Source organism: Episyrphus balteatus, chromosome 3, assembly GCF_945859705.1.
Source record: "Episyrphus balteatus chromosome 3, idEpiBalt1.1, whole genome shotgun sequence".
Classification (NCBI taxonomy): domain Eukaryota; kingdom Metazoa; phylum Arthropoda; class Insecta; order Diptera; family Syrphidae; genus Episyrphus; species Episyrphus balteatus.
The window spans coordinates 23,723,978-23,739,185 of NC_079136.1; the positions used below are offsets into that span (position 1 = coordinate 23,723,978).

The 15,208-nt window shown below is 32.0% G+C and overlaps 2 protein-coding genes across 2 annotated transcripts in view; one reads left to right on the forward strand and one right to left on the reverse strand.

Annotated features, from left to right (window-relative positions):
• LOC129916567 (uncharacterized) overlaps positions 1-15,023 on the reverse strand; it is a 56,425-nt gene extending 41,402 nt beyond the window's left edge. Inside the window, exon 1 of the mRNA XM_055996584.1 lies at positions 13,575-15,023. Within this exon, the coding sequence (XP_055852559.1) occupies positions 13,575-13,632 (58 nt within the window). The 5' untranslated portion in view covers positions 13,633-15,023. The remainder of the gene's footprint in view (positions 1-13,574) is intronic.
• Positions 1-15,208, forward strand: part of LOC129916565 (uncharacterized) — a 210,202-nt gene that overhangs the window by 164,899 nt on the left and 30,095 nt on the right. The gene's annotated exons all lie outside the window — the stretch shown is intronic.

Consider the following 15,208-nt stretch of genomic DNA (forward strand, 5'->3'; position numbering starts at 1 on the left):
TTCTAGCTTTGGTGTAGAATTTTATTTAAATATTATTCTAATAATATAAAATGTTTTAATCAGTTTGAAAACATTTTTTCAAAAAAAAAAAAAAAAAACATTTAGGTATTTGAAATTTTTTCCATACTAAACCTTAATTTAAAGCTTTTAATGCTAAATATGAAAATTAATTTTACTTATTCAATTTTATTAGAAATTTAAATAAAAAATAAATTTGTTTTCAAAATAACGAAAAAGTCTATTTAAACGGTTAACTCTCAAAACGAAGCATGCCATAAATTTCTAATACAACATAAACTATATAGAAGAAAAATTCAAAATTATTGACACCTTTTTTAAGGTCTTAATTTTTAGGAAAGTTGTTATTCTTTGTAACCGCATTAAATGTTGTTATCTTTGATTGCTGAAAAATTATTCTTTTCAAGATTGTTCCCTTTTTCTAGCCAACGGCGGATCCAGGGGGGGGGGGCACGGGGGCACCCCTTGAAAAAAACTCCTCAAAAGCGACCCTTATAGATTTTTATAAATATTATGTTATTGAGAAAATTTCTCCAGGGAATACCTTTAAAAATATGTAAAAAAAATAATGTCCCAAATTTCAAAAGAATCGGTGCATTAGTTATGAGGGGCACCGGCTTTGAAAACATTATACAAAGTCAATTAAAAAACGTAAACATTTTTTTTTTCTAAATTTCGTCTTTAAAACTCAATTTCTCAAAAACTATTTAATGAAACAACTTAAGTCAAAAAATAAAATAAGGAATAGATTAGGTACTAACTTTGATATAGCACAGGATTGTACATGCATTTTATGATTTTTTTTTCTCCCGGCTAATCAGGAGGTAAATAGGTAAGTACTTAAGTAGCTTTTACTGTATCAAGAAAATGAAAATTTTTCCTTCCGAATAACTTTTTTGGCATTTGGTACCTATTTAATGTGGAAAATGTGCCAAAATATTTTTGGTCAGGTTTTAGACCAAAATACCGCACTGTGCGTCGTTAAAATTCGCTGCTTGTCAGTCAGTCGTATGATACTTCACTTTATTTCTAACTGTTATTGCTGATTTTTTTTTTTGCCAATCCGTCCCTTGTCCCCGCCCCTTCAGAAAAAAATCCTGGATCCGCCCCTGTTTCTAGCTCATAATATTTTTCGAGTTTGTGGTCAATTTTCTCCAAAAAAAGCGTAGTAAGCATTTAATAAGCAAATAAGTACTTGTGAAAAACTGTACAACGAAAAATATTTTTTTTTTTTAAAATGCTATGAATTTGAAAATTCTTGAGCATGTTTATGACCGTTTTTTTTAAATTAATTTCGAATTTTCAACTTTTTTAAATTTTCCAGAATGATTTATGTATATGTATATCAAATTTTATAGATTTGGGTTCAGTATGCTCAAAAATAATATTGGTTTCTTTCTAGCAGCTCTAGTTTTTGAAATATTTAATTTTTCATATTTGGGGAAATATTCATACTGCGTTTGTTAAAATTTTCAAGAAAAATTTATGTATAACTCAATGTATTTGGGGTCAGTAAGCCTAAAAATCTCATTAATTTTTTTCTAAGAGCTCTATTTTTTTTTTAAATATTTCAGTTTTGCACATTTTGGGGGTAATTTCGTACTTATTTTAAAGTTATGCTTATTTTAACTGTTTGTTAACATTTTCCATAAATTTTCTTATCTAACCTAATGCATTTGGGTTCACTAAGCCTAAAAATCACACTGGTTGCTTTCTAGGTGCTCTATTTTTTTAAATATTTTAGTTTTTCACATTTTTGGGGTGATTTCATACTAAGTTTTTTAGATTTTATTATTACAAGTGTTTTTAAAGTTTTGTTGGAAAAATTTGTTTCGAATGTTATGAATTTCGCTTCAGTTAGTAAAATAAAAATACAAAAAAAAAAAAAATTTAAAATAAAAAAATAGTGAATAGTTTAAAAACTAGAGGTGCTAGAAAAAAACTATTGTTATTTTTAAGAAATGATAAACAACTGTCTGGAAAATTTTTGTGCGCTGGGCAGTGTAATTGAATCTAAACTGTTGGCCTCTTTTTGTCAATGGCTCGAAAATTGGTACATTCTTCTGGTTCTACAACGACTTGTCGCACAGAAAATTTGCAATTTTTCATGTTTTGTTTAGGTTTTTTATGTTTTAATAAATTAAATACATATTTTTAAATTCAAAACAATAAATAAAATTTTACTAAGCAAAAACCCCTGAGGAATTTGAAAAAAAAAACCGGCGAAACTTAGGGTAGCAAAAAGATGAATTAATGTTTCATTAATTGCATCCAAAAATAAAGATCATTAAAGCCCAAAATAAATTATAAAACTTTAAAATTCTTAAATTCATTTCCGTTATGAGCTCTGGAACCCAAATACAATTTATTTCTTTGAATAAATTAAAAGTATTGAAATAACTTTTTTGCGCCTGAAAATTTATATAAAAATGAATACGTTTTCTTCATATGAGAACCCGTACATTATTAAGTGCTATACAAATGTGCTTTTTCAATTTTATACATAAATTACTATTTAAATTGATTTCTCTCAACTTGTGTAGGGGAGAGTGGGGCCAAATGTAACACTTTTTTCTAAAACCGATGGTTCTCCTACAAAATTGAAAATGGGTCAACCAAACCTTTTTTAAATTAAAGACCCATGTTTTATCTGCAAGATCCATCACAAAAATTCAGCAAAACATAACGGTAATGTTGAAAAATAAAGTTTCCAAAAAAAAAATCGTGTTGTTTCAACTTACCCCACATACGGGGCAAAGTGTAACACATACCGGGGTAGGTTGTACCAAGAACTAAAAATAAGAGAAAATACCTTTATTTGTTTATATTTATTTATTTTTAATTAATAACAATAAAAACAAACCTCAGTCATGAAATTTTGGTGCAAATTTAAAAAAAAAGTGGAGCAAATTCAAGATTTCCAGAGAAAATTTAACAGTAGTCTTTAATTAAAGTTATTTGAATTCATAAATTGTTTTATAAGCTTTATGAATTCAAGTGGTGGTTCAAAAAGCGTTTCCAATTTCAAAATAAATACAAATTCAATTACAATCATTCATATACTGGGTTGTTTATTATATTAGGTAAACAATTTTTCAGTATATGTAGGTTTTTACATGGTACAACTTGCCCCGGAAAAATGTTACAACTAGCCCCGGCATGTAATTTTTCAAACAAAATCAATTTAAAAAAAAAGCGAAACTGATATAGACATAACATATACACGCAATTTGAGCCAAAACACAATGGCATATAACAAAAAAACACTTAGCACTCTATCTTTTTCGGTTAAATAGGTAGACCAAAAATAAAATTTAAAAAAAAAGTTACAAACATGCTTTTTTTGGGCACCACTAGTATAACTTCTCACCCTGTCGTCTAATCTTCAACTGAAGAAAATGTGCCGGTAGATATGGAAAAATTGAGCATTTTTCTCCTTTACGCGTTTCTTAATATTGAAAGGAACATCGCTTTTTTTAGCTGTTAATTCTTACCCCTGTTACTTTTAGCCCCACTCTCCCCTACATCAAGTCGTGCAAATCAACTTTTTATAATCCATAAAATCATCATCATCATCAGCATAATTAGATGCTCAAGGTTGACTTCATATTCATCTACATTTTCTTCTAATTTTTTTTTTTAATGTAAGGTCACTCCCACAAATTCTCTCACTTTTACAAGCAATTAGCAAAAAACAAAATAGTCATAATGTTTTATTGAAGGTCTCTCCCTCTCCATGATATACTGATTAAAATAAAATCTGATAGTTCTTTTCGTGCTTCACTTAATTGTTAACATTATTAAATACATAATTTTTTTTTTAAACACCCATCCTTCAAGTTTGAAAATCTGAATCCAAGATTGTGCAATTATACTTTCAACATTCAATTCCTCATTTGTCAAATTAGAGAAAAGAAAAAAAAAAAACTCAAAATCCCATTAGATAGCTAATTACCTTTTGTAGAGATAAATTACGCCTGGACAATCACACACAGTAATGTATAACAAATGGCTGGTGTTCATTAATTGAAATCCCAAACTAACTCACGAGAGTAAAAAGCAGCAGAAACGACCATAAACATCTTCCGGGTTCACATAGATAGATAGATGATATACCCGCACATGAGCTTGTTATGTACGCTCTCAACAATCATTTATACGAGCAGATAAAAACCTTGAGCAGCAACTCCTAACCACCACCTACCCACCTTTTATTTTCCAATCCCATTATATTGTCCACTTGCTATATTACTTGGTATCATCTTCTTCTGGTATTATACTCTACTAATGGTACAGTGGGGCAGAATATATGACATTGAGGGAAAAATTCAAAAACTAAAAACTTAAATTAAAAGATTAAAAACAGTATCAGACGAATACTGAAGACAGAATTTATCTAAGAAAACAACTTTTGTCTGATTTTATTCCAATTATCTTGACTACATGCCCCACTGTTTGGTGGCACAATAAACTGTCACCAGTTAGCTAAAAGGTGGCATAGAGCATCGTTGGCGATTGTGCGGCAGCGTGCATCCGCGTAAGAGCAAGTGATATTTTCTCATAATTAATCATCGCAGAAAATAAAACCCCAAAGAAGAGGGGATAATCATCGTCTTTGAGACTTGTTGTGTTGACTTTGCACAGTACGGATCAGAGGTGTGGGTGAATGGAGGGGCTGTTGTAAGCTTAACAAAAAAAATACCAATATCCATACCCACATTGCCCACCTTATATTTAATTTGTGATTATGCAACATGCCCCAGCGATCAACTACCATGTAATGGCATGCATATAGAAGCTGCTTTACCCGACCCGCCCCACCTCTTCAAGTCTATACATAAGCCACCCAAAAGCCGTTCAACTGGCGAAAGTCACTATTTGGTGGCGACACCACACAAACAAGCCCCAATGCATCCAGTTTTGGATTATTATAGACTAAGTCTCTTAACATTAGACCATTCCGTACAACTTCCACAACAACAACTACTTACTACCCACTTGCAGCGCACTTCACCGCGCATTTAGACTCGACTCGAATAGGTTCGATAAGTGAAGATGGCATTCGGTAATTTTATAAAAAATCTTTGTGGTCGGTTGGAGGCGATCTATGATTTAAGCAAAGACCATGAGAGGATGATGATGATGAGGGTTTGAGTAGCATCACGAAGTGATAACTTTTCCTTTCACAAAAAATAATTCCAAATGGTGAATTCGGTGAAGGAGATGATGATTTTTGTTTTTTTCTTGTATTTTCCTATTTGAAGCCACATTTTTTTTTATTTTTGTTTTGAAAGTAGGTACCTAAGTATGGTGTACAAGTCTTGTCTTAGGAGGCTATAAAATTATTATTTAAAAACCATAAATGGTCAGTATATTATTGTTTTGGGTAGGGGGCCTCCCAGGGGCACACTTAAACTGATGAAACATGTGTGCAAACATTCATCAAGACAAGTTCGGTTCATCTTCGTGCGATGATGATGATGATGAAGTGGGTCGTGAGTCAGTCAGTAGGTAGAGTTGAAAGGCGGCAAGAAGATTCTTGGCGTTGAGTTTAAATTACTTTGAGAAATTTATTTCAAGGAAAGTGAGTTTTGTTTTTTTTTTCGTTGTTTTGCGAATTTTTAGAATTTAAATTATTTTAATTTCGAGATGTGCAAAGCGTGCAAATATAAAATTAAATTTTCGACGTGGTAAGAATTTTTTTTTTCTTGAAATGCACTTTGATTGATGGTTATCCATTTGTGTAGGATTTTGTTTTTCTAAGTAGGATTTTGAGGTACATTCTTGAATGCGCATATCTTTACATGAGATATATTTGGTATAAAATTGCAATTTTTCATATAATGACACCAATATAATATTATACCACAGTAGGAATTAATTTTAAGCGCCATGATGCTCAGAAACTCAAAAAAAGAAAAGTCAATAGCCATATCTTGATTAAAACAGTAGCTACACAGTTTTTGGTAAGCATCGCTTTTTGTGATCTGACTGACTAAGTTTCGAACATAGTCATATTATTTTTGCACTGGTAAGTGGGCAAAAAATACTTTACCCATTTTCGTTTGTAACTGTGGTGCATGTGTAACTTTTTTTTATTGAAATATCTTATGGATAATACAAATTGTAAAATATGGTAAATAATTTTTGTATTTATTAATTACACTTTTTAAGAACCTTTTTTATTTAAAAAAAAAACCTACAAATAATTTGGATCACCTTTGTGGGTCGAATATCCTTATGTGCTCCGTTTTAAATGATTTTGGTCACAAAGCGAAGCATAGTAAATTTCGAAATAATTCATTTACCAGTTTGAAATTCCAAAAATGTGTTTTTTGAAAATTTTCTTTAATTTTAATATTACGGTTACGCTTTGTATAAAAAATTTCGTTGAAATACAATTAGTCGTGTATACTAGATATTCAGAAACCAAATAAAGTATTCCATTACAGATATCCTTAATAAAAATTGGGTTTTATTTGTAGAATTAGGTAGGTGCATATATACAAAAATTTTAATCAAAATCGTTAGAACCGTTTTTGAAAAAAAAAATTTCCCCTCTAGAGAAAAACCCAAAACTGTTAATTAAAATGTTTGATAAAAATCGCTTTACTTGTTTAAGCTGTAGCTCGGGGTTCATATATACAGACAGACAGAATTGCGGGAGCCATTTTTTTTTTTGCATTTACCATTATGTCTGATTGTTATCTCGAATTCGATTTTTTACGAATCCTAAACTTGCCCTATTAGACTGATTCAAAAAAAAAGGTTTTTTTTGTTCAAAGTAATACCGAAAATATTGTTGGAAATGATGAAAAAAAATACTGTAAAAGTTTTAGCCCTTAATATTAACTTAAGTACCGCCGCATCTCAAATTTCTATTTCCCATACGATTTACATGGGAAAAATTGTGTTTTTGAGTGTGGAATTTTAAAAATTTTTAATGATTCATTAAAAAGGCTAGATTTAATCATTTTCTTGTATAAAATTGAACGTTCTACTAAATTTAAATAAAACAATGGCACAGAAAATAAATAAAAAAAAAGGTCAAGTTTTGCCAAGTAAAATACCATTTATTTGAACTTTTGGTGCCTTTTTTTTTATTTAAATTTACTAGAAAAAGAAAATCACTGCTATTATTATGACCGCTTAATTTTTAGGTTTATTTTATTTTTGGATTATTGCTTGGCTATAAGCAATAAATTAAATTTCATTCATACTAAAAATTAATCTAGAATGTATCTGAAACAGTTTTACTAAAAAAAAAATCCAACATGGAAACTCTTTTTTATGTTATACTTAAAATATTTTTCGATGCACTGCTATTTTTTTGACCGCCAAGTAAAAAAGGCGCAAGTAAAAAAGGAAGGTATCTACACGGAGAAAACAGACCACATAGAATTAAGCGGATCGCACCTTAATTTAAGCTGATTTCTGCATGGTTCTTTGTTAAGATGACTTTTTGTCAGTTTTTTTTAAATTTAACTGAGTTTAAGTGGAATCATCTTTTTTTAAGCGGATATCACCTTATTTTAAGGTGGTGAAATTTAATGTGCGCATCATCTTATTTTAAGGTGACACTTTTTTCTCCGTTTATTATTTTTAATGTTAGGATCTAAAAACTTACAAACAACAATTATATACAAGCATAAAGTGCTCTTTACCAGGCTCAGCAATAGCTTTAGGTTTAACCATTTGTTTTGATTATTTCAAAAAACTGCTATGCCCCAAAAATTATACTTAAAACGCAGCCTCACTTTTTCGAATCATTTTCGTCATTACCTATTCAAAAAATCCGAAATTACAAATGCCTAAAAAAAGAACTAGGTACATAATTATATCTCATTTGTTAATCATTTTCAAATTTATACATAAATACAAACAATATTAATTTCTCAAAATGTTGATCTTATAATCTATTAGATATCTCGAAATCATAAATACAACTGAGGCTGCTTTGCGATAGCTGCTTTTGATAACTCCTTTTTCACTGAACAGAGAAAAGTTGCGATTGCTCTTCTGCTCTCTCTCAAAAATCCAAAAAATCTTTTTTTTCTTATACAATGATTTACTTCACACGGTGGTCTTGAAAACGCGGCAGGGTTTATAAAAATGGATCCCAAAAGTAATGATGCAGATTTGTTCGAAATTATCTCAGGATTCCAAATTTGTAAATTTCAAAATCGTACCTGATCCCTTTTTTGAGTTACAGGCATTATACATATATATGCATTTGACTTAGAATAGGGGAAAAAAATTAAACAAAAAACAGTAGCACATTATAATGTCCTATACCTTTTTTGAAAGCTAAAATATACTCCTTGAATTTGATGTTTATTTGAAGTTGATTGAGCAAATAGTTTTTGAGAAATTTAATTTTAAAGTTATTATTTAAAAAAAAAAATATTTTGTTTCTTTTAGTTTATTTTCTTCATTTGTTTTTAATAAAGGGTAAATTTTTTTACACAAATCAATGCTCTCATTCTATACCCAAATTTTCACCTTCTCAATCAATCCCAATAAAAAATAAGGATTTGCATACTCCTCGAGAACCCCATACTGAAAAACCCTACAGCTCCAAGCAAAAAAGAGTCTCCTTCCACATCCCAGATTCACAACACGCACCCACCCCTCAAACAGCTTTATCTAAACCACTGTATCCCAATTTCATACATTCACATACTCTTAATCCCGCTCCTCTCTTCACATCATCATCTCCTCCGCCTTGTCTTCCTTCTACATCTAAAGCCTCTTCTTCAAAAAATTTGCCCCCTCCAGCATCTCTATCTACCAATTTACAACCAATTTACATTGCAGCTTCTCCCGCTAGCAACTTACAACCCTCTGCCACTTCATCCAACTCAACATCCTTTCTAGATCCTCTCTTCCCCCCAGTTGCTAAACTTACAAAACATCTCATTGACCAAAATGATGATGGCCGTTATGTTCTCTCTCGCTTACGTGACCAACGAATATATTCAAATATTCGACTATATCTTGCATACCTTCACAATAAAGAAGACAATGTAATCGTTAACGGCGTTACAAGGACAAACTTAATAGTTTCCATCAACCAAGAAGGTCTCCCTACAAATCCAGTCGATCTCAAAAAAATCTTTGTACGCTTTCATGAAACATTAAATCTTACCTCTTCCGATGTTGATAACGATCTTTCTGCCTATGCGTCGTATGTCAATTCAAATAGAATATCTCACCTCCAAAGAAGCAGGGCTGACCATAGTAAATTTTTTCGTTCCTAGCTCAACGAGGCGTTTTGCTTGCTGTTAAAAACACATTTGACTCATCCCTTATATCGTTCTCTTCATCGCCGAACATTGATTATTTATCAATTAAGATAAAACTCCCCCGCAAAGCACTTTATATAATTTGCTGCTACATTTCGCCTGCGCAACCCATTGAGTCATACGACATAGCTATTGACGCTGTTGATCAACTAATAACACACAAGCTGACTCTCAAGACGATATCCTTGTTTTCGGAGATTTTAATCTTCCCCACTTAAAATGGAAAGCGTCTGAAGATCAATCGCATTTTACTGCCTCTAACCCTTCCACTGCAAAAGAATGCCTTTTCATTGATCGACTGACTGACTCTAGCCTTTTCCAGGTTAATAGTATTTGCAATTATATGGATAGACAACTCGACCTTATTTTCTCAACAGACCCTATCAATTCCAGTGTATCACTTTGTACACTTCCTCTTTCAATCATTGACAACTACCACCCACCTCTCTTTCTCTCTATGTTTCAAGAGTGTCCTATCCAGAACTTAAACATTTCAACTCGTTCGTTCGACTTTCATAAAGCAAAATTCCGAGAAATAAACGAATATCTTAGTAGAGTCCCTTTTAACTTTGCAAACCAATCTGTAAACGATGCCACTGCTACATTGTACGAGGAAATTTATAATGCAATTTCTCTCTTTGTCCCAATTACACAACGTAAAAACTCATTTTCTTCTCCTCCTTGGTATAATCAGAGATTACGTTCTCTGCGAAATAAGAGAAATAAGTTGTGGGACATTTTTCTTCGTACTCGATTAAGTGCGGATTATTCTAACTATCTCGGAACTTATCTCGCTTTTACTGAACTCTACAACTCCCTTTACACACGGTACCTTATTGAAACCCAAGCCAACCTCATTAATGACCCTAAGACATTCTATCAGTTCGTCAACTACAAGAAAAAGTCTGATGGATATCCAACATCTCTTTCCCTTGACAACGAAACTTCAAGCGATGCGCAACACATCTCAAACTTGTTTGCCACATTTTTCAAACAATCTTTCACAGACGATTCTTTTAAACCAGATGAAGCTTATTTTAAATATTTGCAAAATTTTTCATTCGGGCCATTTCTCCCAGATTTCATCGAAATAAATCTCATCGAAGATAAATTAAATCAACTTGATGATGAATACTCTGAAGGACCAGATAAACTCCCTGCCATTCTTCTTAAAAAATGTTCTCATACTCTCTCTTTCCCGATTTATCAAATTTTTAAGTTATCTTTATCTCAAGGAGAATTCCCCCAGGTATGGAAATCATCTTTTATAACTCCAATTCACAAAAAATGTGCAAAAAATGACGTTAAGAACTACCGCCCCATTGCTAAACTTTCCCATATACCCAAAATTTTTGAATGCATCCTAAACGAACTCATAAGCTTCCGCTGTAAGTCACTTATATCCCCTAGACAACATGGGTTTCTCAAGGGTAAGTCCACTACCACTAACCTCATCGAATTCGTATCTTTTACCCTTTCAGCACTTGAGGCTGGGTTAGAGGTCGATGTTGTCTCCACCGATTTCAGCAAAGCCTTTGACAAAATTTCCCACAGCCTAATACTTTTCAAACTTACTGCACTTGGTTTCGAACCTATATTTTTGAAATGGATATCTTCCTACCTCCAAAACCGTTCTTATAGAGTGCGTTTCAGAAATGCTTTCTCTACCCCCTTTCTCGCTACTTCGGGGGTCCCCCAAGGAAGTCATTTAGGCCCTCTCCTCTTTATTCTTGCCATTAATGACATCGATATGATCATAAAGCACTCCCATATCTCGTTGTATGCTGACGATACTAAGTTTTTTAAAACAATATCATCGGTAAATGATTCAAAACTTATTCAATCAGACCTTGACAGCTTCTCAGTTTGGTGTCTTAAAAATTGTCTCGAATTAAATGTAACCAAATGCCAATCAATGACCTTCACACGTAAGCGCATAAAATCTCCTCCCCGTTACTACCTACTCCACAATGAACACATTCCCATTGTTGAAACGATTCGAGATCTTGGTCTCATATGTGACCGAGAACTCAATTTTCTAATGCACATCGATAACATGATACACAAAGCCAACTCAGCCCTCGGTTTTGTTAAACGATGGTCCAAAGAATTCTCTAACCCTTATGTGACTCGCTCCCTTTATATAACTTACGTTAGACCCATCCTTGAATACGCCTCTCAAGTCTGGTCACCATATCACCATGTCCACACAGCCAGAATCGAAAGCATTCAACGTCGCTTTCTTCGCTTCGCTCTTCGTCACCTACCGTGGGACGATCCCTTTATCCTCCCTCCCTATCAAAATCGTCTCCAACTAATCAACCTGAAAACTTTAGAAGAACGAAGAAAAATAAACGATATTCTATTTATTCACCGCCTTCTCACCGGATCTGTTGACTGTCAAACTCTCTATAATTCCATCTCTTTTAATACTAACCCCCGAAATCTGAGAAATCCTCGCCTTTTTTATTTGTCCTCCCACCGTACATCCTATGGATCCAACGAACCCCTCACTCGAATGTTGCGGAGTACAAACACTAACCTCGACTATTTTGATTTCAATATCAGCACGTCTCTTCTTAAACACCGCCTTCTTAACTGTCCCGATCACCCTCTAAGTTAGCTATAAGTTAGTTTTTAAGTTAGACTAAGTTTTTTTGTAGCTTGAATTAAGCCGAATAAATGGGGGTGCTGCCCCCACCAAAATTAAATTAAAATTGATTTTAAGTCAAAAACAAAAAACCGCATGTTTAAAAGTATCTTAGTTTTAAAGATTTAAGGAAAAATGTATCTTTTCTCCAAATTTTTTTTAGCTATTTTTAATTTTTTTCAAATAAAAAAAGAATTAGCCTCAAATCAATTAGAAAAAAAGGTCACTGTAACACGCTGCTGATCAGGACGTCTTCTTTTTTTTAAATTAACGCGAAAGGTCATTATGGATTCATGGAAAATGGCTCTTACGATGAAAATCGAGAAACGGTTTTGTGGTCCCTGAGGACCTTAGCTGTCCTAAAATGTTATGTGGGATATTTTTCTGATATACGTAATATATAACTCTTACATTTCAAAAATAGTCCTGAAATATTCAGAACGTTATTAAAATAATTTAAAAAAATATAAAAATAAAAAAAAAAATACAAAACTCTAAAAATGGCAAAACAAAACATTAAAAAAAACACCACAAATGAACAAAAAAAAACCTCAAAAAAGGAGCCAAAATACCACTACGTTCTTAGGGTTGATTCTGAGTCACACTAAGTGTGATTAGAACTTACAAATCTGTTGATTAAATAACCATTATACAATTTTTTCCTTAGGAACAAATAAAACAAATATAAAAGTGCCTATCTTTTTTTCCATTTTTGAAAAACTAGAATAGTTTTTTGAATTTGTTTTTAAGGATTTGACTAAGAACTAAATAGAACAGTCAATTTTGAAAAAAAAAACTTGCTACAAGGTTCAAATTAAAAAAAAAATTAACATAAATACAAAAAATTATTTTCTTTTTTTTAATTTTGACTTTGAAATTAAATTTCTCAAAAACTATTTACTCAATTAACTTCAAATAAACATCAAATTCAAAGAGTATATTTTAGCTTTCCAAAAAGGTATAGAACATTATAATGTGCTTTTGTTTTTTGTTTAATTTTTTTCCCCCATTCTAAGTCAAATGTATATATATGTATAATGCCTGTAACTCATAAAAGGGATCAGGTACGATTTTGAAATTTACAAATTTGGAATCCTGAGATCATTTCGAACAAATCTGCATCATTACTTTTGTAATCCATTTTTATAAACCCTGCCGCGTTTTCAAGACCATCGTGTTCAGTGGAGGCATTCAAGGAGTTAAAAATTGAGAAATTGGTCATTTTCTTTTTCTTTTTTTTTTTGTATTCCATATTTTCAATCATATTTGAAATCAGAGATTAGTTTACTGCGGTAACTGCTTATAAAGAGTGATTAAAAATTAATAGTTACTTTTTGTATATGCTGGTCACTGCACAATAATGTGTTTATTGTTTACGTTTATCAATATAGATAGAAACATTTAACTGACCAAAATAAGACTGCGTTTTTTAAGTTTAGATATAAAATTTGGCATGGAAGCTTTATAGTAATTTTTTAATTATGTCATATTTGTAAATATATTTAACAAATTTTCAACCCATATACGCAATAATATAACTTGATTGCCTTTTTCGATAAATTATTTAACTCAACTAAGTATTTATAAAAACAACAACAAACCTGTTATTAACAAATATCCAAATATGATCACCACCAAAAATGTTATCCTTCGTAACATCGCTAATTCTTCTTCTTCGTCTTCAATTAAATTGTGTCTTCAAACGAAATAAGTTCCTCACACTCTTTGTGCCCGCTCCAAATGTTTCAAATAATCAAAATTGTTATAAAATTATTAATTTAATAACACTCTCAGGAAAGTATGAATCACGTCAACCGTTTAGAAATAAAAAAAAAAAACTACAAACTTTAATTACAAAATCGCGCAAACTACATAAAAATCCTCAAACGAGTAATTACATAAATTAAATTTAAAAAGTGAAACTTAAAAAAATCTATTTCAATGCACTTAATTTCAATGAACACAACAACAAAAACACACGACCACACGACATCTAATATATGATGACGGCAAAAACTCTACGCACTATACGACTCGTAATATTGCAACATTCACGTGAGTGCAGTTAAGATATAAAAACAAAAAAATAAATAGAAAAAAAACTTATATTCCCATACGACTTTTTTACGTTTTTTTCTCTAAGCTTTTCCACTTAAGATACGAGCTAAGCCTTATTGACGGTTTATTTATTATTTTTTTTGTATTTTTTGTTGCAACAGCGCTATTTGTTTTGAAGGTGTTTACACGAACCAAGTATAAAACTGCTGATGGAGATGTGTGTATGCAAAAAAATAAACGAAAACGAGAGATCGAAAAAAAAGTGCAACAACCGGACCAATGCTCTATTAGCCCATATGTTATCGTTGTTAGCCAGAAATTATACTCTAAGACTCCGAAAAAATTATTGCACGCAGAAAAATAGTAGAAGTGCGGTATCACTTAAGCACGATCTTGATTAATATACTGCTTCAGTATTTGTTGTTGTTGTTGCCTTCACCTCCCCCTCATTTTCTGCTGCTATCGAATAAGTTTTTTTCCGAAGAGACTTGTTTAAAAGTTTTCGTTTTCAAAAAAAATAAATTCAAATCGAGTTAATTTCAATAAATTTTCACTCCCAGTATTATTGGCGACGACAAACGTAAACGTAAACGATGACGATGGTCTGTATATTTCCCTCTGGCTAATAAGATTTCGATTTGCCACACCAACGATTTGCATGTCACGATTACGATTATATGCAACGAATACACTTTAGCCAAAAGAGCGCACCTTTTTGTATATATTGCAACAGTTTTGGAAAGCTCCTTAATGTATAACAGTTTTTTTTATTTTTTTTAAGGTAAACTGTGGATTTACGTTCGATCAAGAAACGAACGAATTAAAATTTAAATTTTATTAACTCCCGACGAATTGGATTGAAGAGAAAAAAAGCTGCTTCAAAGCCGCGTGACTTCCAAACGCGAACTGAAACAAACGTTCCAGCTACGAAAACTTGGAAGCAACAACATCTAGCCCAAGTGTGCTAAAGACTTACATAGACAGTACACAGTACAAGGTGCCTATGGAACCTCAAGTGACTATAGGGGCCTGACGTTACCCCTTCTTGCAGTGATCTCGCAGTGATACCACTGCATAGACATATGAAACTAGTAAACAAACAACAACAACTAAAAATCTTACAAGCCACAAAAAAGTCCAAAAAGACTCAAAATAAACGCAAAACTTGAAAGTTGTA